This window comes from Scyliorhinus torazame, chromosome 2, assembly GCF_047496885.1.
Source record: "Scyliorhinus torazame isolate Kashiwa2021f chromosome 2, sScyTor2.1, whole genome shotgun sequence".
Lineage (NCBI taxonomy): Eukaryota > Metazoa > Chordata > Chondrichthyes > Carcharhiniformes > Scyliorhinidae > Scyliorhinus > Scyliorhinus torazame.
Window position 1 is genome coordinate 238,400,817 of NC_092708.1, and position 27,416 is coordinate 238,428,232.

The window sequence follows — 27,416 nt, forward strand, 5'->3', positions numbered from 1 at the left end:
ACGGAACGGCAGGTGGTCAGGATGCCTTTTAGCATTGCGTACATTGGGGAGGGGGCAATGCATGTTATGCTTACCCTTTGTATTTTTAGGTAACTCAAAAACTTAACTCCCAATGTGAAGCAAAAAGCTGCCTGCCACTTCAAGTACTTTGCCTCATTGGGAGAATCATGTCAAGATCATGGTCAGCCAACTTGGAAGTGGGGCAAAGTGGAAGTGGGACACCTGTACTGTACTTCCTGTCAGACAGTGGAACAGTGACATTGAGAGGAGGTTAATAAGAAGATTGACAATCCGCTTCACTTGGTTGAAGATGGATGGAAAAGGGCGGAGGGGAGGGAGAAAATAAATGAACACATGAAATAGCGATGAATGGGGCTCAGGACGTTGTTGTGGCTTTGTGGTCTGTGGAAACAGGTATTTGAGTTTCACAGAACCTCTTTTTTCCCCCTCACGCACTGAAATTTTAAACTGGGGGCAGCTACCTCAGTATGACAGATAGTTGTATTCTGAGCAAGAAAATCTCCTACAAGCAATACAGTTGAATAATCTATACAATATTATAGAAAATATAAGCAATTAGAACCAGCCCTCCAGTCAGTGCCAGAACACCAACTTAATTTCTAATAGTCATCACACACCATAACTACTGCATGCACTGTGTCCACATCTTTATTCAACACTGTCAGGTTGCTTATCTCCCACCATTATAAAAACTGGAAGCTTGTTAGGGAGCCATAAGGTTCAATACTTACCTACACCCCAGCTCAGGACGTTAAGTAACAAAAGTCCTGGCCCCTATTCTGTTAAGGGCAGACAACTACCTTTGCAGTTTTGTTAATTGAACTTGTCTAGTTTTCAAACGCAAGCTACATTTTATTTAACAATGCAATTGTACTGTGCTGGTCATTTAACAACAGTTTACTTCTCGTGTTGAAAAGGGACTATAGAATCCGTACAGTGCAGAAGGCCATTTGGCCCATCGGGTCTGCAGCGACCTTCCAAACATTTGATCCAGGTCCACTCCCCCGCCCACCACACGTTATCCCCGCAATCTAACCTGCACATCCATGGATATTAAGGGGAAAATTATAATGGCCAATCTACCTAACCTACGCATCTTTGGACTGTGGAAGGAAACCAGAGCACCCGGAGGAAGCGCACGCAGTCACGGGGAGAACGTGCAAACTTCACACAGTCACCAAAGGCCGGAATCAAACACGGGTCCCTGGCGCTGCAAGGAAGCAGTGCTAACCACTGTGCCACCGTGACGCAGATAATAACAAACAGCTCATGGACAGTGAGAAGAGAACACACCAACAAATTTGCACATCGGGCAAAGGTTGTTCCTTGTATTATTTGAAGCAGGTACAAGTGGAGGTCACTGATTGGATGGTTACTTGAGCACATTTAAAGAGACAACTTCCAGGCAACAGACCAACAATCTTCTCCTATTTTGCAGCTATGTTCATGATTAGGTGTCCCTGGAGCGGGAGCATGTGGTGTCCCCCAGTACATCTGAGGCCTTCCACAACCAGTGGGTTCCGCAGGGGCTGGAGTGCACCGTCAGTCCTGGGACCGACATTTTAATTCAATTACCAAAGTTTCCTTTGAATTTTATTTTTTGTTACATTGCCCCTTTCCGGGGCTGTCACCTTTGCTAATAAGTTTATTTTATTGGTTCATTGGCTTCAGAAAGAGTATAAAAAGACATTTCTGACACAAGTTGAGTGGAGTCCCAATTAACGATTAGGATTCTTCCTTCACCAACAAGTCATCAGGAGAATAACAAAGATTTCCTGACAAGTAACTCATTTTGTTCTTACACTTTGCAGATTCAGTTGAACAAACTAATCACTTACCATTGCTTGGTTGTTTCTTATAGACTTCTATCTGCTCTTTGGCCTTTATCAGTTGTTCTTCTAATGCACGCACTCTTCCAGCAGCAGCAGGTCCCTGGTCAATGGGGCCTTCAGGAATCCTGCATGGAGATAGATCAGGTCAATCAAACCAGCAGTGCCCTCCAGCATGCAAAGTACATTATTATCTGACAGGAATCTTAGTAAATTATTTTCCAAAGCTGCTTCTGAACAGCAAATAGGCATACACGTTAACTTCCTTCCAACCTGGGGACAAATAACCGCTGGAGCAGAGAGAGGAGAGACAGCAGTGACAGACGTCTGGTCAGGGCCCAAAATCTGTGCCTGGGTTTCTGCCATGTGGATATCACCAGTGCTTTACATTCTAAGGGTTCTGAAGATACCATTGGAACAGTTTAAGCAAAACTCAGTACAGAACTACTCTTCATAATCCATCCACTATGGGTCCATATTCTATGTATTTAAATAGCTTGGGGGGGGAAAATGATTTTTAAGTGATTTCAAGTTGATTTTCTGCTGTTTTGTTATCTTTCTTTCTTTCACCAAGTTTTATATATGCAAGATTTGCACAGGTAGATCTACTCAGAGAAGCAAACTAAAAGACAACACAACGCCTTAAAAATACATTTTTAAATGATATTCAAAAGGATATACAGAGCATCTGTGTTTTGAATCCCCAAAGTGATTGAACATCCCCTGTGCCAACATACAAGCTGAACAGGGAAGTGAGCCATTTAACGTCCATTCTGATCCAATTCTCTTCCCACACCTAGTGTTGCACTAAGGCAGACTTTCGTCTGTGCCCGTAGCAAGTAATTCTCGGAACAGGTCGCTAGTCTGTCACCAGGGGCTTGTAGCTGGTTGGGGCGCCTCTCCACAACAAGCTGACCAGCAGTCTCTCCCACTCTTACTGCCAGCCATTGGGATGTTTGGAAGGATTTACGGGTTGACAGTCAACCTGTTTGGCTGCGTTAAGAACACACCTTCCTTGGCTGTCAAGTTCTGGGGTGGGACCCGAAACCGGAGCTTCTGACTCAGAGGCGGGGCCGCCTCCCACTGCGCCACAAGCCCTCCACGTCATGTCCATTTAATGGACTGAGGGGGGAAGGAAACATTGCTAAATTTGACTTTGGGAATAAGTCAGAATGTACTCAGGTTTCACAGTCCAGGGACTGAGTGACGCAGGGTACTGGCCCAGCAGAGCCAGTGGGTAATCTATAATTGGTTATGAATTGGGCGATCAGGTGATTTACTGCATGTGATGTTGCAGTGGGAGTTGGTCAGCTTGGAGTAAGGATGAGTGGGCTGCAGATTAAACCAGATATGGACGAGAAATTATTGAACTGCGTTCCCTAGTCAGTGTGATGTACCAACAATGTCATTGTCACCGTTACTGTTTACATTCAATTTCACTTTTGTCATGTGAGCATGGAATGTGAAGATGTAATATCTGACTCAAAACACTGCAAAAATGTAATAACTTAGATTTAAGTCAAATCATGTGTTGCATTCATCATGATTGTGGCATTGGTTTGAAGCTGCACTCGCTCAATACTCAATATTCTTTACCTCTGTTTTATATGTGTTCATCAAGGTGAGCACATCAGCATGGGAATCAGAACTCTTTCAATCCAAGTAGTGAGAGTGTTAAGCAGTCCCAGGCCAAGTGTAACAGCCAAATGCAGAAATACACACTCCCTACTCTGTGCCAACAATTGGTCTTAGCCCTGAACGGAAAGCCCTGAACCATCACTGACCTTCCCTTTTGTTCATTTTCCACTCTCTCCCCTTTCATTTGGGAAACGGGCTCGCATTCATTGCCCATCACTAATTGCCAGAGTTGCTTGATTGGTCTTTTCAGAGGGCATTCAAGAGTCAGCCACTTTGCAGGAATCACATGTAGGCCAGACCAGGTAAGGATGGCAGATTTCCTTCCCTAAAGGGCATTAGTAAACCAGATGGATATTTACGACAATCAACAATGGTTTCATGGTCATCATTAGACTTTGAGTGTCCAATCGCATGGCCTCATCGTGCCTGAGTCAGGACGCAACAAGCGGCCTCTCGTGTGACTTGCGATGCTTGGGACGCTTCGCAAGACCTAACGTGATCTCGTGAGACATTCCGATCTGGATCTCGATCTTACTGGGCAGGATCCAGATTTGCAAAGTTAAGGGAGCAGTTAGGCTCACTTAATCATAGAATTTGCAGTGCAGAAGGATACCATTCGGCCCATCGAGTCCACCATCTCTTGGAAAGAGCGCCCTAATTAATCCCATGCCTCCATCCTATCACCGTAACCCAATAGCCAGAGAATTCGGCAACAGGTGGGGGCGGGATTCACGCCAGCCCCCGGTGATTCTCCGAAGCGGCGGGGGGTCGGAGAATCTCGCCCCAGGTGTAAAAGCACCTGGGGGGTGTCTCGCAGGCCAGTGGAGGCACCTGGGTGGTCGGGCTCTGGGCAGGGTGGTACCGACCCACTCCTGCTGACACACAGGCACCGTGATACTGCCAGCCTGGTAACACAGGATGGCAGTGCATTGGCATGGACACTGCCAAGCTGGCAGCGCCCATCCCAGCCTTGCAGTGGCCCTGGGCACTGCTAGGGTGGCACTGCCAAGGTACTGGGGTGGCAGGTTGGCAATGCCAAGGATTGGAGCAGGGTGCCCTGCCCCTATGAGGTGGGGTGAGGGAGGCTCGAGAACCTCTTAACAGGTAAGTGGAGCTTTGGGAGGCCTCGGAGTGGCGGTCCAGAGAACGGGGAGATCAGGGCAGCATTTAAAAATGGTGCCCCAATCTCTTCCTGCACTCACCAGCTCTCTGAGGCCAACAAAAAAAAGAATTCCGTTTGATAATGGGATTGTTCAGCGCCGTTAAATCTCGCTCTTAATTCCAGATTTTTATTGAATTTAAATTCCACCCGATTTGAATCCGGGTACCCAAAGTATTACCCTTGTTTACTCTGGATTACAAGATAATATCACAACACCACTGGCCAATGGCGGACTGCCTTCCACCACCAAGAAACACACCGCTCCGGGGAGGCCAGAGAATATCACCCGACAACTCGGTTTTTCCCTCCAAAATGCTGCCCGGCCTGTTGATTGCATTTTCTGTTTCTATTTCAGATCTTCAGCAGCTGCAGTATTTTGCTTTGAAATGAACCAATAGGTTTGGACTTGAACCCAGGTTTAGAGGTGAAAGGACACTGACTAATACACAGCACTGGCCAGCTCCTTTCTCTCTATGTTAACCGAAGGTGCATTGTTCTTATTTTTCCTCTTGTTTGTGTTAATGGTCAGACTTCATTGCTGGCAGGCTTTACACAACCACATGCTAAGATTAAACTTTAAAAATGGTTTTGCCAGGAAATACACCTCCCACATACGTGACTGTGAAAGGAAAACAGCAAGTGGCCGCAAGTAACAAACATTTGAGAGAAAGATACAAACCTTTTGAAATATTTTTCATCACCCCATGAGATAAATGGTTTTAGTTCCAGTAAAGTTCAACCAAAGATAAGAAAAAAACCTAGCTCCTCCAAGTACAAATGTAAAAGCTATTCTCGACAAAGCAGGCAGAAACAATCTACCCAAATCCAAATCTCCTTCATTGCACCCACATCTACAACTTCCCTCTAATGTTACAATGATGCTGGTTAAGAATTAAGTCACGTCCCGCAGTGCGATAGACTCATCGATCTCATTCCTCCTGCCTCTTTTACGGCTGCCATCAAACTGCAGTATACATTTACAAAATAAACCACAGAATGAGAAATAGTCACCTCTTTTATACACTTAGAAAGCACAGCGGAAGGACAAAGGGACGAGGTACAAACTGATAAAAATGCAATTCCAGGATTGCACTCTTTCACACAGAATGATGATAATTGGAATTTTCTTCCAGGTATGGGTAGCAGAGGCAAAACTCTGAAGACTTAAGAGACTTGCATGCTGCAGATGTAGGGGGCCATGGCTGGAATTCTCAGTTTCTGAGAATACGGACGGGATTCTCCGTTCCCCAAAGCCGATTTCGTAATCGGCGATCGGGCGGAAAATCCCTTTTTAACGATGGAATCAGGGGCGGCGCCTGTTTTCGGATGCTCCGCCCTCTCCAAGACTGCTGCCATGATATACACCAGTATATCATGGTGCACATACACACACACTGATGGACACACAGCAAGACCAATCAACACACACAACACCGCAGCCAATCACCAGTTAGAGCACACTCACTATAAAGACAGGGGGCATCAGAGTTCCCGCTCATTCGGGATGCAACCTCCTACAAAGACAGAGCTTACAGCTTACAGCACAGGTCCTCACCATGTGCTGAGTGCATAGACTGGTTTGGACAGGCATAGGTCTTTATTTTAATCTAACATTGTGTTAACCCCCAGTGAAAGTATGTTCAACAGTTTCTAACTTAATAAAATAGTGTTGCACTATTTTAAGTGTTGGTGGCCTGTATATATTCCACGGATCCAGAACACCCAACACATCAACGGCGTCATTGACGAGCATGCCGCCCACCATTGGGATGGCCTGCGGGCGTCACCTGAGGTACTCCCCCAATGCTCTGTCCCCGCTGGGCCGAGTTCCCGACTGCGCGGGGGACGTGTGGTCTCAGTGGTCGGGAACTCGGTGTGGCGTCTGAGGACTGTGTCCAGTGGCGCCACAGTTGGGCGGGGGCCCTGCTGCTGGCCCGGGGAGGGGGGGGGGGGAAGCTTCCGCGAGGGCCATGGGGGCAGGTAGGGATGTTGCTGGGGATGGCGAGGGGGTCACTATCTGGCAGGTTGGGTCCGCATACGGCCAACGCAATGTTATAGGACACAACCTCTGCAGGTCATCGCCATGCTCATGCACTTCCACAGACAATAAGCGATTTTCATTTCATTTTCATTTCATTCTCCGGCCGTTTTTGTCGTGGAGGCCAGGCGTTTTACGTGGCATGGCTGCTAGCCCCTCACCAGTCGGAGGATCGGTGCTGGGGCGGTGTCACTTTTTTTTTACATAAAATGCCACGGATCCTCCAGATATAGCCATAAATCGGAGAATCCAGCACTAAGTGTTGACGCCAATGCAGAATTCGTGGACTTTCATGACAGCAAAATTGGCACCTAACGTAGATCGATTCGGGGCAGCATGGTAGCATTGTGGATAGCGCAATTGCTTCACAGCTCCAGGGTCCCAGGTTCGATTCCGGCTTGGGTCACTGTCTGTGCGGAGTCTGCACATCCTCCCCGTGTGTGCGTGGGTTTCCTCCGGGTGCTCCGGTTTCCTCCCACAGTCCAAAGATGTGCAGGTTAGGTGGATTGGCCATGATAAATTGCCCTTAGTGTCCAAAATTGCCCTTAGTGTTGGGTGGGGTTACTGGGTTATGGGGATAGGGTGGAGGTGTTGACCTTGGGTAGGATGCTCTTTCCAAGAGCCGGTGCAGACTCGATGGGCCGAATGGCCTCCTTCTGCACTGTAAATTCTATGATCTATGATTTATGATTCAGCAACTGTGGAGGGGTTAGCACCCACAAACACTCAACCCAGCCAACAAGTAGGCACTGTTTGTGCTGGAGCATGCCCATATAGTTGATGGGTCGGCTGGGGCCAGAGGGCACCGAGGGGGTAGCCTGGGGGGGATACTTATGTGACTCGTGGTCCTAAATGCAGTGGTCTGTCAACGGTCTTTTCCGGCTGTGGCAGTGGTGTTCCGTGCCCATCCACCCGACCCCAGAGCCCACCTCCTGGCCACCCCTCGCTACTCCTCCCGGCACTGGCAGAGGACCCCCCAGCCAGCGGCACAACTGTCAGCAAACTAGGGTGACGTTCGCCACTTTCTGTACCCCCTCTCGCTCCCTCAGTAGCCACGGCGCCGGGAACTCAGCCCATCGGAGGTGGAGGCCCTGGAGAATACCAGGTCGGGCCTGTAATGACATGTAAATGGTGTTTACTGTACGTGTGTTCCGGACTGCATTGACGCCGCTGTCGAGGTGATGGAGACTTGCGATTTGGCATCAAATCGGCACCCGCCGTGATTTTAGCGTCGGAACCTATTCTCCGCCCAATTGCGTTTCGCGATTTCAGTGTCAGCCAACGTAGAATCCACCCCCCCCCCTCATAGCTTTCTGTTAGAATATGAGAAATAGAATTACGATTAAGGATTTGCAGGCCAAACATGCACACAATGCTCTAGGTGTGATCTTACCAACATCTGACAGAATTGTATTCGGACTTCTTTGCTCTTGTGCACTAACCGTACCGTAGCAAAAGCTAACATACGATTTGCCTTCCTAATTGCGCACCGTACTTGCATGTTAACTTTCTGTGATTTAAGTGAAAAGAACAACCAGGTGCCTCTGAATGCAAACATTCCCCAGACTCTCACCATTCAAAGAATATTCTGTGTTTTTATGTTTGCTATGTTATGCCACCCTGGGAAAGTACACAGTCAATTTCAGCTGCAAGTGCCCTGGAGTGACACCACAAGTGAATTAACCAATAATTTTTATGAAACTCCCAGAAACCTTTGCCTGCCCAATAATTACAGTCACCAGGTTTGTCAGTTGAAGCACAATCACTGTTTATTTATAACCAGAACAAATATGAAATATAGAGTAAACGTCGTTGCTTAATGTTGAACTAATATCCGACTCACCTTTAACTGCACCACCCTCTACCTACACACACAAGACTGGCATACACAGAAGAGGTGAAAAATAATAAAGATTAAGGTGGAAAGATAAGAGTTTTTGCTTCAGATGATGGGTCCTTTAGTGCACTTCCTTCACCGTATGAACATAGAACATAGAACAATACAGCGCAGTACAGGCCCTTCGGCCCACGATGTTGCACCGAAACAAAAGCCATCTAACCTACACTTTCCCATTATCATCCATATGTTTATCCAATAAACTTTTAAATGCCCTTAATGTTGGCGAGTTCACTACTGTAGCAGGTAGGGCATTCCATGGCCTCACTACTCTTTGCGTAAAGAACCTACCCCTGACCTCTGTCCTATATCTATTACCCCTCAGTTTAAGGCTATGTCCCCTCGTGCTAGCCATTTCCATCCGCGGGAGAAGGCTCTCACTGTCCACCCTATCTAACCCTCTGATCATTTTGTATGCCACAGTGTGGATTAAAGCCTCTGGAATACACTATGTAATGATCTTCTTCACAGCTCAGCAGTATATCTTACTCACAGCTTTTCCAGGAGAGGCCTTTGGCTTCACATCAGCCTGTTCTTGAGAGAGTTATCAGATTCTGGTCGCTGCTTGCACATCAGCATCTTTTTTGCAGAGAGAGAGAGACATCATGGGCGCGATTCTCCGACCCCCCACCGGGTCGGAGAATCGCCGGGGGCCGGCGTGAATCCCGCCCCTGCCGTGTCACAAACTCTCCGCCACCGGAGATTCGGCGGGGGCGGGAATTGCGCCGCGCCGGTTGGCGGAAATCCCCCAATTCTCCGGTCTGCGATGGGCTGAAGTCACGCCGCTATCAACCCATGCCAGCCGGCGTCGATTGAACCACCTTTCGAACGGCGGGACAAGGCGGTGCGGGCGGGCTCCGGGGTCATGGGGGGGGCGCGGGGCGGGGCCCACCGATCCGCGGGCGGGCCTGTGCCGTGGGGGCACTCTTTTCCTTCTGCCTTCGCCATGGTCTCCACTATGGCGGAGGCGGAAGAGACCCCCTTCTCTGCGCATGCATGTGGATGCCGTGAGCGGCCGCTGACGCTCCAACGCATGCGCGCACGACAAAGTCATTTTCGCGCCAGCTGGCGGGGCACCAAAGGCCTTTCCCGCCAGCTGACGAGGCGGAAATCAGTCCGGTGCGGGCCTAGCCCCTCAAGGTGAGGGTTCAGCCCCTCAAGATGCGTAGAATTCCGCACCTCTTCGGCGGCGCGATGCCGGATTGATTCACACCGTTTTTGGCGCCGGTCGGCGGACATCGCGCCGATTACGGAGAATCCCGCCCCAAATTCTGGATTCTGCTTGCACAGCCAGTTCTGGAGAGAAAGTTATCAGATTCTCACAGTGGCCTTTTGGTGATAATTAATTGGATATTCCAGGAGTGAGTTCGGTAGATTCCGCCACCCAGCATGCAGAACTAAAAGTGAAACAAATTTCAGCCTTGTGTCACAAAGAAACATGTCAGTGGGACCAGAACCAATCACCAATGGCCACCGCAGGGCGCAGACATTTGAGCCAATTCGCTGGCCACCAGCCAAGTCAATCAAAGCGAGTCATCGCTGATGCCTTCCGAATTCTTCCTGCTTGATTAATTAAAAGATACAGGCCATAGTTTCTGCTCGAGTTAAAGATATATGCTGCGTTAAAGTCACCGGTATATTACTCATCCATGGATCAAAATAGTAAGAGCAAAACAAAAAGAGGAAATAAGCAGGAGGGACCCTTACAGCTACTGAAGTGGATAACTTCACCACGTCGCATTCCATCTACTGTGTTCTTGCCCACTCACCCAATCTGTCTATATCTCTCGCAGCCTCTTAAAAAAGATAAGCTAAATGGATCACAATGTCTCCCTCACCAGTGTTCATCTTTGTGGCCATGTTCAAATGAGCTCATTTATGGGTTCTGTGTCATCTTCTGTGTGAAGGTACTCTCTGACAGTCAAAGATAAATTTGCAACATCAAACCTTTAACAAGCACAATTCAACAGTTAAATTGAGTTCATCGATACATTCAGCACCATTTTGTGATACTTCACCAAGTTGATGTTGAGATGGTTAATCAACATGACATTGCTACAAGCCTCTTCTACTTGTACATAATTTGGGTGAATAAAAAAGCTCTCAAGCTGCAGACTGCCTTGTGGTTTATCAATCTGACACCGTTCCTTCACACCCCAGCAACCCGCATTGAACAATCTGGGTGAAAGGCCACGGTCCACGAAGACACCGAGACGAAAGTGATCACGGGGATAACCTGGCAATCTGCTGAGCAGGAAGCGGAGTAAAACATGGTCTTGCTGTGAGTGTTGGCATTCCCTCTGCGTTCCTGGAGTTCTGGCATTGCTCACACATATTGTGAAACAGTGAAATCAGGCCCTCCCATAAATATCTCCCAGCATCAACATTAGAACAACATAGAGAAATTTGAACATCAAATGCCAAAATGCATTTGCTGAAGGGGACAGATATTGAACATCAAGCAAACAAACGGCAGAACATATTCCAGCAGTTTTTGATTCCGTCTTTCAAGGTTTTGTTTCTGTACTCCAGCTTTCACCATCAATTTGATGGCATGAAGTTAATCTGTAATACTCGAGACTGTAATCCTCTTCAAATTCAGACAATTTAAGCAATCATACTAACATGTCACACGTCCTCCAAAGTATCAGTCTTGATCTACAAGCTAATAGCTTTTGTTAATAAAATGGAAATTCTGTGGATCAGGTCATCTATTTCTACTAATCTTTGGAATCTGAAAACCCGCCAGACGTATTAAACCACTGAAGTGTCTTATTACATCGAGGTGTTCAAACAAAGTTCTGATCTGTCAGCAAGAACTTGTATTTTTAATGTCAGCCTAATGGGTTGGGAGAACATTTGTTTTGCTGGCAGTTTCTTTTATTGGAAGTGTTGTAACTAATAAAGGGGGCAATGTTGTGTTATGAGTTACAATGCTCAATGTCACCTCCACAAGTTTCCGCCCAATATTTTTCTTTTACAGATATTGGAAGACACAAATGAATCACAAAGAAAGAATCCCATTTATGCGGCAGCTGGTTGCCATTTACAACTCACTGAGAACCATTTTTCTTTCCGTTCACAGGATGTAGCATTGCTGGCAAGGCCACCCATTATTGCCCATCCCTCATTGCCCTCAGGAGGGTGGTGGTGAGCTGTCTTCTTGAACTGCCGCAGTCCACATGAAGACGCCAACACCTCCACCCATCCTCTCCACAATTCTGTTAGGAGGGAGTTACAGGATTTTGACTTGGTGACAGCGGAAGAACAGTGATGGAGTTCCAAGTTAGGATGGTGTGCGACTTGGGATTGAAGTTGCAGATGGTAGCATTCTCATGCCCCTTCTGCCCTGGTTATGCCACATAGTAGAAGCCACAGATTTGGAAGGTAATGTCCCAGGTGAGTTGCTGCAGCGTATCTTGTATATGGTAAAAACTGAATGAAATGAGATTAAAATCGCTTATTGTCACAAGTAGGCTTCAAATGAAGTTACTGTGAAAAGCCCCTAGTCGCCACATTCCGGCGCCTGTTCGGGGAAGCTGGTACGGGAATTGAACCGTGCTGCTGGCCTGCTTTGGTCTGCTTTAAAAGCCAGCGATTTAGCCCAGTGTGCTAAACCAGCCTCTTAATATGCTGCCATATTCCGATGATGATAGAGTGAATGCATGTTTAAATTGGATGATAGGGTGCTAATGCAGGCATGTGGATCACACGGCTGACTTGTGCTTTGTAGATGGTGGACAGGCTTTGGGGAGTTAGGTGGTGAGTTACCAACAGCTAGATTCCTAGCCTTTGACATGCTCTTTCAGCCACAGTATTTATATGGCTAGTTCAATTCAGATTCTGGTCAATGGTAACCCCCAGAGTGTGGATGGTGGAGGATTCAGCACTGGTAATGCCATTAAGGATGATGGTTAGACTCACTCTTGTTGGAGATGCTCATTGCCTGGCACTTGTATGGTGCAAATGTGACTTGCCACTTATCAGCCCAAGTCTGGATATCCATAGAATTCCTACAATGCAGAAGGAGGCCATTTGGCTCAACACATCTGCACTGACCCTCTGAATGAGCATCCTACCTAGGCCCAACACCCATCCTATCCCTGGAACTCCACCAAATCTGCACATCTTTGGACTTTTGAGAGAAAACTGGAGCACCCAGAGGAAACTCATTTAGAACGGGGTGAATATGCAAACTCCACACAGACAGTCATCCAAGGCTGGAATTGAATCCAGATCCTTGGTGCTCTGAGGCAGCAATGTTAACAACTGTGTCACTGTCCAGGTCGTAAAACATGTGGACATGACTGCTTCATGATCTGAGAAGCTGTGGACAATAACATTTTGCACTCATATACGGTCATTCCAACCTTGTGATGAGGCAGCTGAAGATGGTTGGACCTAGGACACTACCTTCAAGAACTCCTGCAGCGATGTCTCGGGACCATATTGTCTCCAGCCAGATTCTCTCCATAGATGCTGCCTGACCTGCTGAATATTTCCAGCATTTTATGCCGGCGGTATCTTCCGGGCTCACCAAAGCCAATGGCAATTTGCATGGCTCGCCGATCGCACCACTGGGAAACCTGTGACCGGGCTGGCTTTGGCAGGCTCTGGCAGCAAGGGCTGGCAAATCCCAGTATCTGCAGCATTTTGCTTTTACGTTTTGAGATATTGGTTTATGTGTCTTGACCCACTTTTGCACCATGATCACTTTTGTCATTTAGTCACTGTGCTTATTCACCCCATCATAAAACCTTCCTTTTTCTTCTTTCCTTCCTTCCCCAGAACTCTTTTTGTCTCTGTACTCGCTTGAAAATGATTAAAACTCTAATTTCTTCCAGTTTTAATGAAAGATTTATTGCCCTGAATGTTATTTTTGTTCCTCTTTCTACAGATATTGCCAGCCCGTGCTGAATATTTCAAACAATTTCTCTTTCCTTTTCAGATTTATGGCAAGTGCAGTATTTTGCTTTGGTATAATGGCTCTCCTGACAGTTTCAGGTAATCGCGTTCCACAGGTCCATTTACTTTTCAATGCAAAACACAGACCAGTGGCTGTGGTTACAATTGAGAACTGTCTTGTGAAGCTACAGCTACCGATGCTTAGAAGCAGAAATTATTCTCGTCGCCAGTGGTACAGCCCATTTGTGTCAACAGGAACTTGTATTCAGGGAAGAGAAAATCAATTAAAATTCCTTCTCCTTTTAAGTGTCTTACTATTGGAACTATAAACTGTTTCCTTGAACATTATGGGAACATTTTCTCCCCTGACTCAGAATCACAAAATTGTTACGGAGCAGACGGAGGCCATTTGGCCCATCGAGTCTGCACCAGCTCTCCAAACGAGCATCATAACCTGGTGCCATTCCCCTGCATTTTCCCCCTATCCTTGCACATTGTTTCTATTAATATCATCATCTAATACCTTTAATGCCCTTATACCCTTTTGAATGCCTCCATTGAACTCACTATCCTGTGAAGGAGAAACATATGCTGGGCCCACAAACCAGAGAGCAATGGATTGGAACGATTCCCTGCTGCTGTAGCACAGTGGCTAGCACTGTTGCTTCACAGCTCCAGGGTCCCAGATTCGATTCCCGGCTTGGGTCACTGTCTGTGTGGAGTCTGCACGTTATCCCGGTGTCTGCGTGGGTTTCCTCCGGGTGCTCCGGTTTCCTCCCACAAGGCCCGAACGTTGTGCTGTTAGGTGAATTGGACATTCTGAATTCTCCCTCTGTGTACCCGAACAGGCGCCGGAATGTGGCGACGAGGGGATTTTCACAGTAACTTCATTGCAGTGTTAATGTAAACCCACTTGTGACAATAAAGATTATTATTATTACTGATGCTTGCAGAGCAGGAGCGTAGGGTGGAATGGCCTGTCCTGCACCTAGTGTCTATGTTTTCAGAATCCTAGCCAATCTTAGCAATTAAGAGCAGTTTCAGTATCTACCTGCATTCAGTACAATGGTTACTATTTGTGTCATTCTGCAGCCTCTCAGACCTTTGCTTTGGAAAGCCACACGTGTATGAATAGACATTCAATGGGAGAGCACAAATTCACTCAATGTTCTCTGAACCTGCCTGAACAGAATTTCTACCTTGGCTTCAAATGTCCCCAAAATGTGTGTTCTTCAACGTAAAACATTGCACACTTCTTAAAAGTGGTGCTGATGGTCAAACCTGCAGGAAGAGAAGGCTAAAACCAAGCGGGAATTAATGGCTGGGCCAACATTTATTGTCCATTTGTAAGTGCGCTTGAACTGTCCTTAAATGCACTCTGAAACGGCCTAGCTAAGAGTTAACACATTGCTATGGCTCTGGAGTCACACGTAGGCCAGGTCGGGGAAGAATGGTAGATTTCCTTCCTTAAAGGACTTCAGTGAACCAGATGGGTTTTTTCGACAATGATTTCATGGTCACCTGCACTTCAAATTCCAGGTGTTTATCAAATTCAAATTTCAGCATCTGCCAAGGTGGGATTCGAATCTGGCTCCCCAGAGCATTACCCTGGTCTCTGGATTACTAGCCCAGTAACAACACCACTACACCACCAACTCCTCAGGAGGAGGGACAATCAGAACTGAGGCAGTAACTGGGTCCAACTTTAATGATATTTCTTTCTTAAATAAAGGGGCCAATGACAATAATGGATACACAACATCTGTGCTGCTACCAGAAACTGTGGCAGTCAAACTAAATTTACATTGGCTAATTCCCTCCATAAAAGAGCTTTTTCCATCTGTTCTCTTTAAAGATCTAAAAAGAAATCTGTGTTTGCAAATAATCTGGAACAAATGTGATAAGCGTCCATCCACTATTTAAATAAATCATGAAAATATAAATGTTAGAATGCAAAATGAGAGTTATGTCATTAATTACACACATGAATTAAACACTGGATGTCTTTCATTCACTTGGACCGGGTTCTCTTAATCCAGAAATCAAGTACTGTGGTCTGAGCAGTCAATAAAGTTTATCCACTTCAAATCCTAAGTATAGCACGATCCATTTAATGATAACTAATCTCATACCAGGGCACTCTTGCTTGTAACTCTATCAGTTTTCTAATCAAATTTTATTAGATGAAGAGGAAACATTACCCTCCAAAGGCCATTGCTCATTTGACTTGAAAATGTTGATTTTAAACATCTGGGCCGGGATTCTCCCCTACCCGGCGGGGCGGGGGGTTCCGGCGTGATGGAGTGGCGGGAACCACTCCGGCGTCGGGCCGCCCCAAAGGTGCGGAAGTCTCCGCACCTTTAGGGGCCAAGCCCTCACCTTGAGGGGGTAGGCCCCCGCCGGAGTGGTTTGCACTCCACCGGCTGGTGGGAAAGGCCTTTGGCTCGATTCCCGCCCTGCCGAATCTCTTGTGGCAGAGACTTCGGGACACGGCGGGGGCGGGATTCACGCCAGCCCCCGGCGATTCTCCGACCCGGCGTGGGGTCGGAGAATCCCGCCCCATGTGCCAGCCCACTGGTACCTCCGCATTATTTCAACTTCAGATCACAATTCAAAACCAGTCCAGGGTCAGAAAAATAAATGGCTGACACATATATCTCCAGATGAAGTCAGTGAGCTCGATACCTCTTGGAAATATAATAGCTCATGTACCAAGGCAGGCAGGCCTATATTCCAGTTTTGATATCAGATGAGTGGAGAAGTACTCAAATTAAAGGTCAATACCAAGAGCAGCTCTGTCAGCTGCCCTCTTAATTCGTCACTTGAGAACCTTCACAATACTTTCTTCAACCGTAGTCTCGTTCTGACACACACAGACACATACACAGACACGTGCACATACACACAGACACACACGCCCAGGCTAATGCTCCGGAGGCATGGGTTCAAATCCCATATCAGCAACTGGTGGAATTTAAATTCAATTAATGTCCCTTTAGAGAAGGAAATCTGCCATCCTTACCTGGTCTGGCCTACATGTGATTCCAGACCCACAGCAATGTGGATAACTCTTAACTGTCCTCTGAAAAGGCCGAGCGAACCACTCATAGAATCCCTACAGTGCAGAAGGAGGCCATTCAGCCCATTGAGTCTGCACCGACCCTCTGAAAGAGCATGTTAACCACCCCAATCCCTGCAGCCCCACAACCCCACCTTATCTGCACATCCCTGGACACTAAAGGGCAATATAACATAGCCAATCCACCTAACCTGCACACCTTTTGCCTCAGGTGTATCAAGCTGCTGCAAGTCTAAAAGGAATGAAACCAGACAGACCAGCTTGTCATTATGGGTGTTTCTACAAAAGATGGACTGCGGTGGTTCAAGGGGTGTTTCTCATTGCTTCCTTCTCAAGGGCAAAGTCATGGCCAATAAATACGCACACACACACTTTGCACATCAGGGGCGGGATTCTCTGATCCTGAGGCTAAGTGTTGACGCCGTTGTAAACGCTGTCGCGTTTCTCGACGGTGCCAACATGGCCTCAGGATCAGCAATTCTGGCCCCGACAGGGGGTCAGCACGGCACTGGAGCGACCCACGCGGCTCCAGCTGCTGATCCTGGTATCAACTGGGCACCGCGGGGTCCGTACATGCGCAGTGGCACCGGCGCCAACGCGCGCATGTGCAGTTGCTCCCTTCTCTGCGCTGGCCCCGACGTAACATGGCGTACGGCTACAGGGGCCAGCGCGGAAGAAAGGAGGCCCCCAGTCCGTCGATCGGTGGGCCCCGACCACGGGCCAGGTCACAGCCGAGGCCCCCCCTGGGGTCGGACCCCCCTCCCTCCCCACAGGCCGCCCCCGGGTTCTTCCACGCCGAGGTCCCGCCGGGTAAGACGACACGTGGACGGTGCCGGCGGGACTTGGGTTTTTTGTTATGGCCGCTCGGCCCATCCCGGGCTGAGAATCGGCGGGGTGGGGCCGTGCAGAGTTGCTCCTGACCAGCGCCATGCCGACCACACCGGCGGCAATGGCGCCGATTCGAGAATCGCGTCCCGGCGTTGGGGCGGCGTGGCGCAATTCGCACCGGTCATGGCGATTCTCCGGCCTGGCCCCAGGCTGAGAGAATCCTGCCCAGAATGTCCAAGTTTCAATTATCATTTCAAACATTATACAAGTTCAAAGACAGTCTAAAGTTTTTATGCAGTGCATTTACAAACTCTCATCCCAGTGGATGTTGTATTCTGTTCTTTCCTTATATTATATTGGACATAAATGTCTATCAAGTATTTATTTCCAGGTATCCATTTTAAAAGAAACAGCTGTGTGATAAATGCTGATAAGAATATGAAACTATAACTGTGTGTTTATTCTCCCATGTATTTAGCACAGTAAATGTTGCTCTTCCAACAAAAATTTAGCCTGTGCTGTTATTTATCTGGCTATTAAAAGAAATCTATTTTCGTCAGCTGTGATCATCAAAATAGATCAGAGACTTGACCTGACCTGACCCATCTTCTCACTGGATAGATCACCAAACCATTGGTGCAGCCAGCACCACAAAAGGGGCAATTAACCATGTACAAGCAGTACCTAGCTGCCATACACATAAAAAGGAAAAAATGGTTAGGCCCTGTATTCTTATTTCCCTGTTTTTAATGGCGTTCCATTTTCAGGTATACAAGACCAGTTTGGACCAGTATTCTTGTTTTCCAGTTTTTACTATTTTTTCCTTTCGGATAGAGGAAAAGAAAAACTTGCAGTTTCCCACTAAAACGGAGTACACCCATCTCACAACCTCTTGTGAAAAACCTGAGAAACAGAAAATGAAGCCAATTCCAATCTCCAGACACTTGGGGCGGGATTCTGTGATCCTGAGGCTAAGTGTTGACGCCGTCGGAAACGCCGTCACGTTTCTCGATGGCGTCACACGGCCTCAGGATCAGCAATTCTGGCCCCTACCAGGGGGCCAGCACAGCACTGGAGCGGTTCACGCCGCTCCAGCTGCTGATCCCAGCGTGAACTGGGCGCCACGGGATCCACGCATGCGCAATGGCACCGGCGGCAATGCGCGCATGCGCGGTGGCTTCCTTCAACACGCCGGCCGCGAGGCAACATGGCGCAGGACTACAGGGGCCGGTGCGGAAGAAAGGAGGCCGCCAGCCAGAGAGGCCGGCCCATCAATCGGTGGGCCCCAATCGCAGGCCAAGCGACATTGGAGGCCCCCACCCTGGGTTGGTCCCCCCTCCCCCCCCCCCACAGGCCGCCGCCGGAACCTTCCATGCCGAGTTCCCGCCGGCTGAGAGCAGGTGTGGACGGTGCCGGCGGGACTCGCCATTTTACAACGGCCGCTCGCCCCATCCTGGGCTCAGAATCGGCAGGCCAGCCGAGGAGAGCGGCCCCTGACCGGCGCCGCGCCAACCACGCCAGCGCCAATGGCGGCGATTCTCCGCTCTGCAAAGAATCGCGTGCCGGCGCTGTGGCGTGATTTGTGCCGGTCACAGGGATTCTCCGGCCCGGCTCTGGGCTGAGAGAATCCCACCCCGGAACTTCATAACCAGAAACTAATGTCCTATAGTTTTCAATGCTGCCTTTCCTCCAGCTCAGGGAAGGAAAAGGCCTCAAGTGTTTCAGATATGAACGGCCTTGGTTGTTTCCAATAAAAAACTTCTGTCTTTAACACCTGTTGATCCAGCACCAGCACGGACTGGAGGGGTTGAATGGCCCTTTTTCCATACGACACATCCTGTGCGAACTCACTCAGTTTCTAATATGGATTGTTACAAAGCAGTAGAAAGGAATAACTGGCTTGTTCAAGGTTTGGCTACAATCAGGATATTGCTGAATCAGCAACTCAAACAGCCTCACGAATACCACAAGTAACACTGGTCTTAACACCAAACAGATGTCTCTCCAAGATCTGCTTTGGTATGAATTGACCATTGACATCTTTTAATTGACTGCCTTATTGTTGGTCGCCAACTTTTAAGTAGTTTTGTTAGTTCCATCGTTATTTGCTTGAAAAGATGAGGGAATGTGTTGGTGAATGCAAATAAACAAGATACATTTTGTTATTATATGGCAGAGCAGATTGTAAGGGCCAAATTATGTACGCCTGTCCCTAATTTGTATGTACGTTTGTAGACCTAGGTAAACTGATAATTAATCATTTTGACAAATGCCAAATGGCATCAAATGGCCTTGATTTTATAATGTTCATATCCTTATTTTCAAACCCCTCCATGGCTTCACCACCCTCCCTATCCCTCTAATCTTCTCCAGTGCCACAACCCTTCAAGATATCTGTATTAATCTAGTTTTGACCTCTTGAATGTCCTCGATTTTAAATGCTTCACCACGAGTGGCCATGTTTTGAGCAGCCTAGCCCCTCAGCTCTGGAATTACCTCCCCGCAACGTCTTCTCTCCACCTCTCCTGCTCTTCTTGGAGCAAGCTACCACGAACTGCCCCAACGTTACTTTATGTGGCTTGGCATCAAATTTTGATTTAACATGATGAAGCACCTTGGGATAGTGTATTTCATTAAAAGCTCGATATAAACATAAATAACCACTGCTGTTACTTAATGGTTACTGTCCGACCTCCAACCCTTTCCCAATTACAGAGGCGCTGTATCCATTCACAAAGGCATTCAACTCCTCATTCCCCCCCTGGCGATACTGGAAGCCCTTTCTCTCTCCTTGTTAGTCTCAAAGTGACAATCCTCCCCACCTTCAGCAGAATTCATGCTGGTGTACTTGTTACCCTGTTTGTTCTCTGATTCATTTGTGCCCTTTTTTCCCTTTTCCCTCTCCAGTTCCTCATTCTTTGCTGCCATCTGCTTCCCCATTTCACCCACCTCTTCAATGCCACCGATTTGCCCCTCCCCTTTCCCGTCCATCCCCTCTCCCCTTCACTGTCACAATCGCGACTTCCTTCGACAATGTTCTGATCAGAGTCTTGTTGCCAACAAAAGTGATTCTGTCAGCTCTTCACTGCAGGCAGAGCTTCTGTTCTTGTGACAATCATTACTTGTAAAGTGGCCAGAATAACTTCAATTATGAGCGCAGCTAATGGGAAAGGGACCTAATCTATGCTGCATAATGTAGATTTGGCTTCAATCTTTAATAGTGGTTGGTAATTATACAAGGCTGACTGGTCCAGGATGCTTTCCAATATAAATTCTTTCTACTATACTCAAATGCTCTGTAAAGTTTTATATGGTTAACAGCAAGCTTTGTTGTGCACTTTTTGTGTAATAAGCAGTGACAAAGAGGTGCTCAGACAAGGTCTAGGCCAAATAGATTTGAAAAATATTGCCGTATTAAAATAAAAATATGAATTTGAGAATTAGACATAAACCTTCTTTAGACGAGACCATTAAGTGTTTGCTTACATTTTGTTTCACTTATAATTTGACTGTTAAAAGATTTGGCGCATGATTTATTCAGCACTGTGTGTACAGGCCCTCCTTGTGAAACTGCTAGTCATCTGGTTAATAATGACCACAAACTGAGAACATTCAGGGCAGATCCCGCTGGCTTCCTGTTAATCTGAACAGGTAATCGGAATCAGATTTTACAAGAGGTGAGACCACACACATCCCTGCCGTGCTCGCACTTAGTGTCGGGACGAGGCCGTGGAATCTCAAGAGAGGTTTTGTGAAGCTCAAAACGTCTCACGAGATTTAACAGAGCCTCGCGAGACGCTGCCATCGCGATCCCGTTCTCGTTGAGCGAGATACAGAAATGCATATTTAAATGAGCAATTAGGCTCATTTAAATATGCATTCACTTGATTCGCCCGGGGTCCAGGATTCACCGGCTGCACCGAGGAGACCTTGCCAGGGTGCCATTTAGTACTGGTCCACACAAACGTGGACCCACTGCAATGGCACCTGGCGGGGGATCTCCCAGGCCATTGGACATCCACGGTTGGTTGGGCAGGAGGGCAGGGGCATTGGAGGGCAACCTTGCACTCTCGCTGGCACCTGTGCACCTTGACACTGCCAGCTTGGCACGTTGACACTGCCATCCGGGCACCCTAGCAGTGTCAGGTTTGCAGTGATAAAGTACATGGGTGTCAGGTTACCCGTGCCAGGGGCAGGCCTGCGGGTGCTTTGCCCATAATGGGTGGGGTGGGGGGTTCTGGAGGACCCTGGAAGAGGTAGGTTGTGTGAAGTGGGGGGTCCAGAGGATGCGGTGGGGTTGCTGAGGGGGTTGGAAAGATCCTCCCTGATCCGTGAGTAGTCTTCAGCTTGCCAGTGCAGGAAATGATGCAAGGGTTGCCAAGCGTGCCTTGCCGAGGCCAAAACAAATGGCAACGTTATGTTGGATAGCAGAGTCCTTCTTGGCACTGCAATCACCAAGAAACACCCCGCTATATGTGCTCAAAACTGGACATAGAAATGTTTTGGTTGAATCCCGCTGACTATCGAATGGTAATTGTATTTTACAGCAGTCTCAACTAGTCCACAAAATGTTCAGTTTATAAAACGTAGCTGCATGCTTCAAGCCAGAATAATAATTACGAATAAACAGTAAAAGTAGAAGCTAACGTATCAGCACTTGAAAGAAAGCGGAGAACATTTTGCGTTTACATCACATGTTTAGTGTAGTAAGCTGTTCTTACGAAGGGGGTTACTATAGCAATATTGACACCATCTTATGTAAGATGAAATTAAGGAGGATGACTAAAAACCTGGTCAAAGAATTGGTTTTAAATAGCGTTTTAGAGGAGGCAAAGGGCTCTGGCAACTGAAGACATGGCTTCTAAAGTTAGAGTGATTCAAATCCAAGTAGTTCAAGAGGTGAGAGTTGAAGTTGTGCAGCCATCTCAAAGGCTTCTCGGACTGGAGGAGGTCACAGAGATGAGGAGGGACAATGCCATTGAAGGATCAGAAAACAAGAACACAAATTTGAAGATCGAGACATTGCTTAACCGGGAGCCTAGGTGGGTCAGCAAGTTACTGCAAGGCAATAAGACGTAAGAGTTGAAGTAGGCCATTCGGCCTATCGAGTCTGCTCCGCCATTCAATGAGATCATTCATGACTGATCTGATGGAGATAATCCTCGACCCCTTTCCCGCCTTAGCCCCGTAACGATTGATCCCCTGACTAATTAGAAATCAGTCTATCTCAGCCTTGAACACTTAGATGAGCGAATGATGCTTAGCATGCGTTAGGACACCGGGGCAGAGTTTTGGATAGGCCCATGTTAACAAATGGTGGAACATGGGAAGGTAGCCAGGAGAGAGTTGGAACAGAATGAAAGTGTACTCCCCTTCCCAGGTCTCGGATTTCCAGCATTTTTTAAAAATCTTCAAATACTGATCGTTTGCAGAGGTAACAGTTACATCTTTAGCACTTTAAAGTCACATAATGCCATGCTCAAAGGGCTGTGACTTATACTTAGGCAAGGGAATGAAATTGGAGTTGCTGGCTCATTTTCACACACACACTTCAGTGGCCAAATGGCAGCAAGAGGAGAAAAGAGAAACTCGCAATTACAAGCAAAAGCCTCCTCCAGGATCAAAACAGCCATCTATCTGCCTGTAGAAAGCCAAGAAGCTGTTTGAGAAGGAAACACTGCTTCTTTCTGCTTGGGAAAGTATGCTCAGCTCATGTTTCTTCAACTCAATCACCAGGAACAGGATCAAATACAACAAAATGCTCCTGGGGGAGTGAATGAGGAGACGCAGGCAACAAAAACAGAGGCAGAACCTGCAAACGTATTAACCAAGGTAAATTTAGAGTGATTCAAACTGACACTCTAGAGGTCTTTGGAGTGGAAAAGGTCAAAGGGACTCTACATATTGTAAAGCACCCCATGCTGCAGCAAGTGGTCATACTGTGCAGGCCCCACTTGAAAACTGCATTGAGTGCCACTTTAAATCATAATAACTGTACAGTGAAGACCAAATCAGCGAACACTTCGGAAAGCAATTACTCGGCCTGCTCGAACGTGCTCTGTACTTTGTATCAGACATCATTTGAGTTGTATCTTTGACATTCAGGATATATCTCTTGTGTTAAGAATAAGAATACCGAAAGAGTGGGGAGCTTTCCCTGGTCCCAGAAGAGATTGCAAAGAGTTCCCAGTAAATGCATTGACTTTTTCTTCAACTTGGCGAGGTGGGGGTGAGAGGGGTGCGAGAGAAGGGAGTGCGGGGGGGGGGTAGCCTTTTGTGTGGCACTATTCACAGTGAAAATCGGCACTGATTATGTATTTCTATTCACAACATGCAGTAATAGGGAACATGGAGACATCAGAATTCTGCTTTGGGCTCTCATTTACGTACGTTTCGTTGAGGTAGTATCCATATGGACAGAAGTGGCTATCTAATATATGGGCAGTGCTTAATGGAGAATTAGTCAGCTTTAAAAAATTTTGTTCTGTGAAGAGCATCTATGTTTTTCATTTGCGGTGATCATTCAAGGGTTGTTCCTTTTCTCTTGCCCCTTGACAACTGGAGTTCCCTTTCTGCGGTGAACTAACACCGATCCCACCCCCCCACACCGCCTCCCCCTCCACAAAAGGCCACGGCGATCTACTGCTTTATATTCTTTGCAGGTAGTTCTGGTACTTCTCCCAAGCACCAGCCTCCTGTTATTCATCTGGACTGAACTAGAGTATTCAAAGCTGAACATCAGTCCAGACAGTCCAATCGTGCCATTTCATTTCAGGTACTGAAGGGATTCGAACCACTCAATGAAGGAGCCATCAATCAGTCATCATTGTACACATCTAAACCCTATACTCTCTCCAATAACTACAGAAAATCACACAGCTTTGCTGCCTTATTCAGGGCTAATCCTACCCTCAGCAATTTTAGGATAGATTACCCAGATACTGTGCAACTCAAAAGAGTGATTGGAACAGCCATGCACCTCAAACCCATTCTGCCTTAATATCTCACATTCAAATTCTCATTATTTAAAAACATATACTTTTAAATGTAATTTAACTAGCGCACAGTGAAATCTATTCCATTTGTCGAGTTAATGTAGATACATTCCTGATGCCAATTGTAGCTTGCTTGGGACTTTGGCACTCACAGTTTGTCATATTTTTCTTCTCCCTGCCACTTAATCTTGAAATGCAGAGCCAGATCGGCTAGAGAGCCAAGTTAGCACAACCCAACATTAGGCACAGTCTCTTCTGCATTCACAAGGTGAATATAAATGATCAAACCTGCTTCAAAAGGACACGGGGAGTCCATACCGAATAAAATAAAGAACAAATAACAGTACAGCACAGGAACAGGCCCTCCGGCCCTCCAAGCCTGCGCCGATCACGTGTTCTATCAAGACCATCCTTCTATACCCCATCTCTTCACGTGCTTATCCAGATAATTCTTAAAGGTCGCTAACGTATCTGCCTCAACCACCTCACTTGGCAGTGTATTCCAGGCCACCACCACCACGGAGACTCGATGGGCCGAGTGGCCCAATTCTGCTCCTATGTCTGATAGTCTTATATGCTTTCTTTACCACCATTTCCACTGTGCTGCTACTTTTAAGGATCTGTGGACCTGCACTCTCTCTCTCTGTCTAGGCTCCTGATAGTTCTGCCATGTATTTTATAGTTCCCACCTGAATTGGATATACCAAAATGCATCACCTGACATTTATCCGGGTTAAATTCCATATGACATTTCTCCGCCCAATTTTGCAGCCTATCTATATCCTGTTGTATTCTCTGACAATCTTCATCACTATCCGCAACTCTTGCAATCTTAGTATCATCCGCAAACCTGCTAATCAGACCTGCTACGTTTTCTTCCAAGTCATTTACATATATTACAAAGAACAGAGGTCCCAGTACTGATCCCTGCAGAACACCACTAGTTACAGACTTCCATTCGGAAAAATATCCTTCCACTGCTACCCCCTATCTTCTATGGCCAAGCCAGTTCCGAAGCCATCTAGTTAGTTCACCCCTGACCCCATCTGATTTAATCTTTTGCACGAGCCTGCCATGAAGGACCTTGTCAAATGCTTTACTATGCCCTTCCCTTGTCAATCATTTTTGTCACCTCCTCAAAAAACTCAATTCAATTAGTGAGACATCATATCCCTTGTACAAACCCATGCTGTCGGTCGCTAATAAGACCATTCACTTCAAAATGTGCTTAGGTCCTGGGCTGGATTCACTGTTTTGGAGGCTAAGTGTCGACGCCGGCGTGGGAACTGTGGCGTTTAACGACGGCACAATTGGGGCTGAACCCCCACTGATTCTGCGACTGATGAGGGGCTAGCAGCTGCGCCGAGTAAAACATCCGGCTCCCACAATATAAACGGCTGGAGAATAGCCGGGTCCGTGGGCGCTCATGCGCACGGCGATAACCTGCAGCAGTCGCGCTGTAAAACATGGCGCCGGCTGTGCGTGGATCCGACCTGCCAAATAGTGTTCCCCAACACTATCTGCAGCCGCCACACCGGGTTCCTGACCACTGAGACCACACGTCAAACGCATGGTCGGGAAATTGGCCCATTGGGGGCGGAGCATCAGGCAGGGTCTTCAGGTGATGCGCCAACACTGTTCCAATGGCGTGCGGTGCGCGACGTGGTGACGCCAGTTCGAAGGGGGCGGAGGATAGAAAACCGGGGTCAAACCGGCGCCACCTCCCGATTTGGGCATCGGAAGGGATTCTCCGCCCGATTGCCGATTACAAAATCGGCGTTGGGGAACGATGAATCCCGTCCCCTATCTCGGAGAATCTTTTCCAACAATTCCACTGTCACTGATGTCAAGCTCACTGGCCTATAATTACACGGATTATCCTTGCAATCCTTCTTAAATGACGGGACAACATTGGCTATCCTCCAATCCTCTGGGATCTCACCTGTGGCCAACGAGGAAACAAAGATTTCTGTTAGAGGCCCAGCAATTTCCCTCAGTAATCTGGGATAGATCCCATCTGGCCCTGGGGATTTGTCTGCCTTAATGCTTTTGAACACACCTAACACTTCCTCCCTCGTAATAATGACTTATTCTAATTTATATATCCCTCTGAGACATCACCAATCAACGCGTCTCTCTCCTTTGTGAATACCGATGCAAAGTACTCATCAAGGATCTCACGGTGAGTGGATCAACTCTTTCTATAGCTACCCTTTTGTTCCTAATACCTATAAAATGCCTTGGAATTCTCCTTAATCCTGTCTGTCAAAGACATTTTGTGACCCTTTTTTCCCTCCTAACTCCCTGTTTGAGCTCTTTTCTACTTTCCCTGTATTCTTCAAGTGCTTCATTTGTTTTTAGTTGCCTGGGCCCCATGTATGCATCCTTTTTCTTTTTGACTAGACCCACAATTTCCTTGGTCATCCACAGTTCCTGAATCCTGCCTTTCCTTTTCATTGGCACATGCCTGTCCGGCACTCCTATTAACTGCTCCTTAAAAGACTCCCACATGCCAAATGTGGATTTACCCTCAAACAGCCTCACCTAAACAACAGCGTCCAAATCCTGCCTAATCTGGTTGTAGTTAGCCTTACCCTAATTTAGCACCTTAACCCTAGGACAACACTCATCCTATTCCATGAGTATTCAATAGCTTACGAAATTATGGTCACTGTTCACCACGTTACCCCACTGCAACTTTGATAGCCTGGCCGAGCTCGTTCCCTAATACTAGGTCTCATATAGCTCCTCGGATTATCCACAAATTGTTCCAAAATACCTTCCTGGACACACTTAACAAATTCCTTACCATCCGGCCCACTAGCCCCAAGGGATTTCCCGTCAATATGAGAAAGATTAAAGTCTCTCACTACAACAACCTTATTATTTCTACATTTATCCAGAATTTGCTTATGTATCTGTTCTTCAACTTCCCGTGGGCTTTCGGGAGGCCTGTAATACACCCCCATCATAATGACTCACCCCTTCCAGTTTCTGAGTTCTACCCACTATGTCTCATTACTT

At 47.2% G+C, this 27,416-nt stretch overlaps 1 protein-coding gene across 6 annotated transcripts in view; it reads right to left on the reverse strand.

Annotated features, from left to right (window-relative positions):
• The window catches only part of LOC140396632 (alpha-(1,6)-fucosyltransferase), a 1,055,147-nt gene that overhangs the window by 200,084 nt on the left and 827,647 nt on the right, over positions 1 to 27,416 (reverse strand). For all 6 annotated transcript variants that reach the window (XM_072485445.1, XM_072485437.1, XM_072485429.1 and 3 more), the window contains one exon: positions 1,860 to 1,978. In XM_072485445.1, coding sequence (XP_072341546.1) covers positions 1,860 to 1,978 — 119 coding nt within the window. The remainder of the gene's footprint in view (positions 1 to 1,859; positions 1,979 to 27,416) is intronic.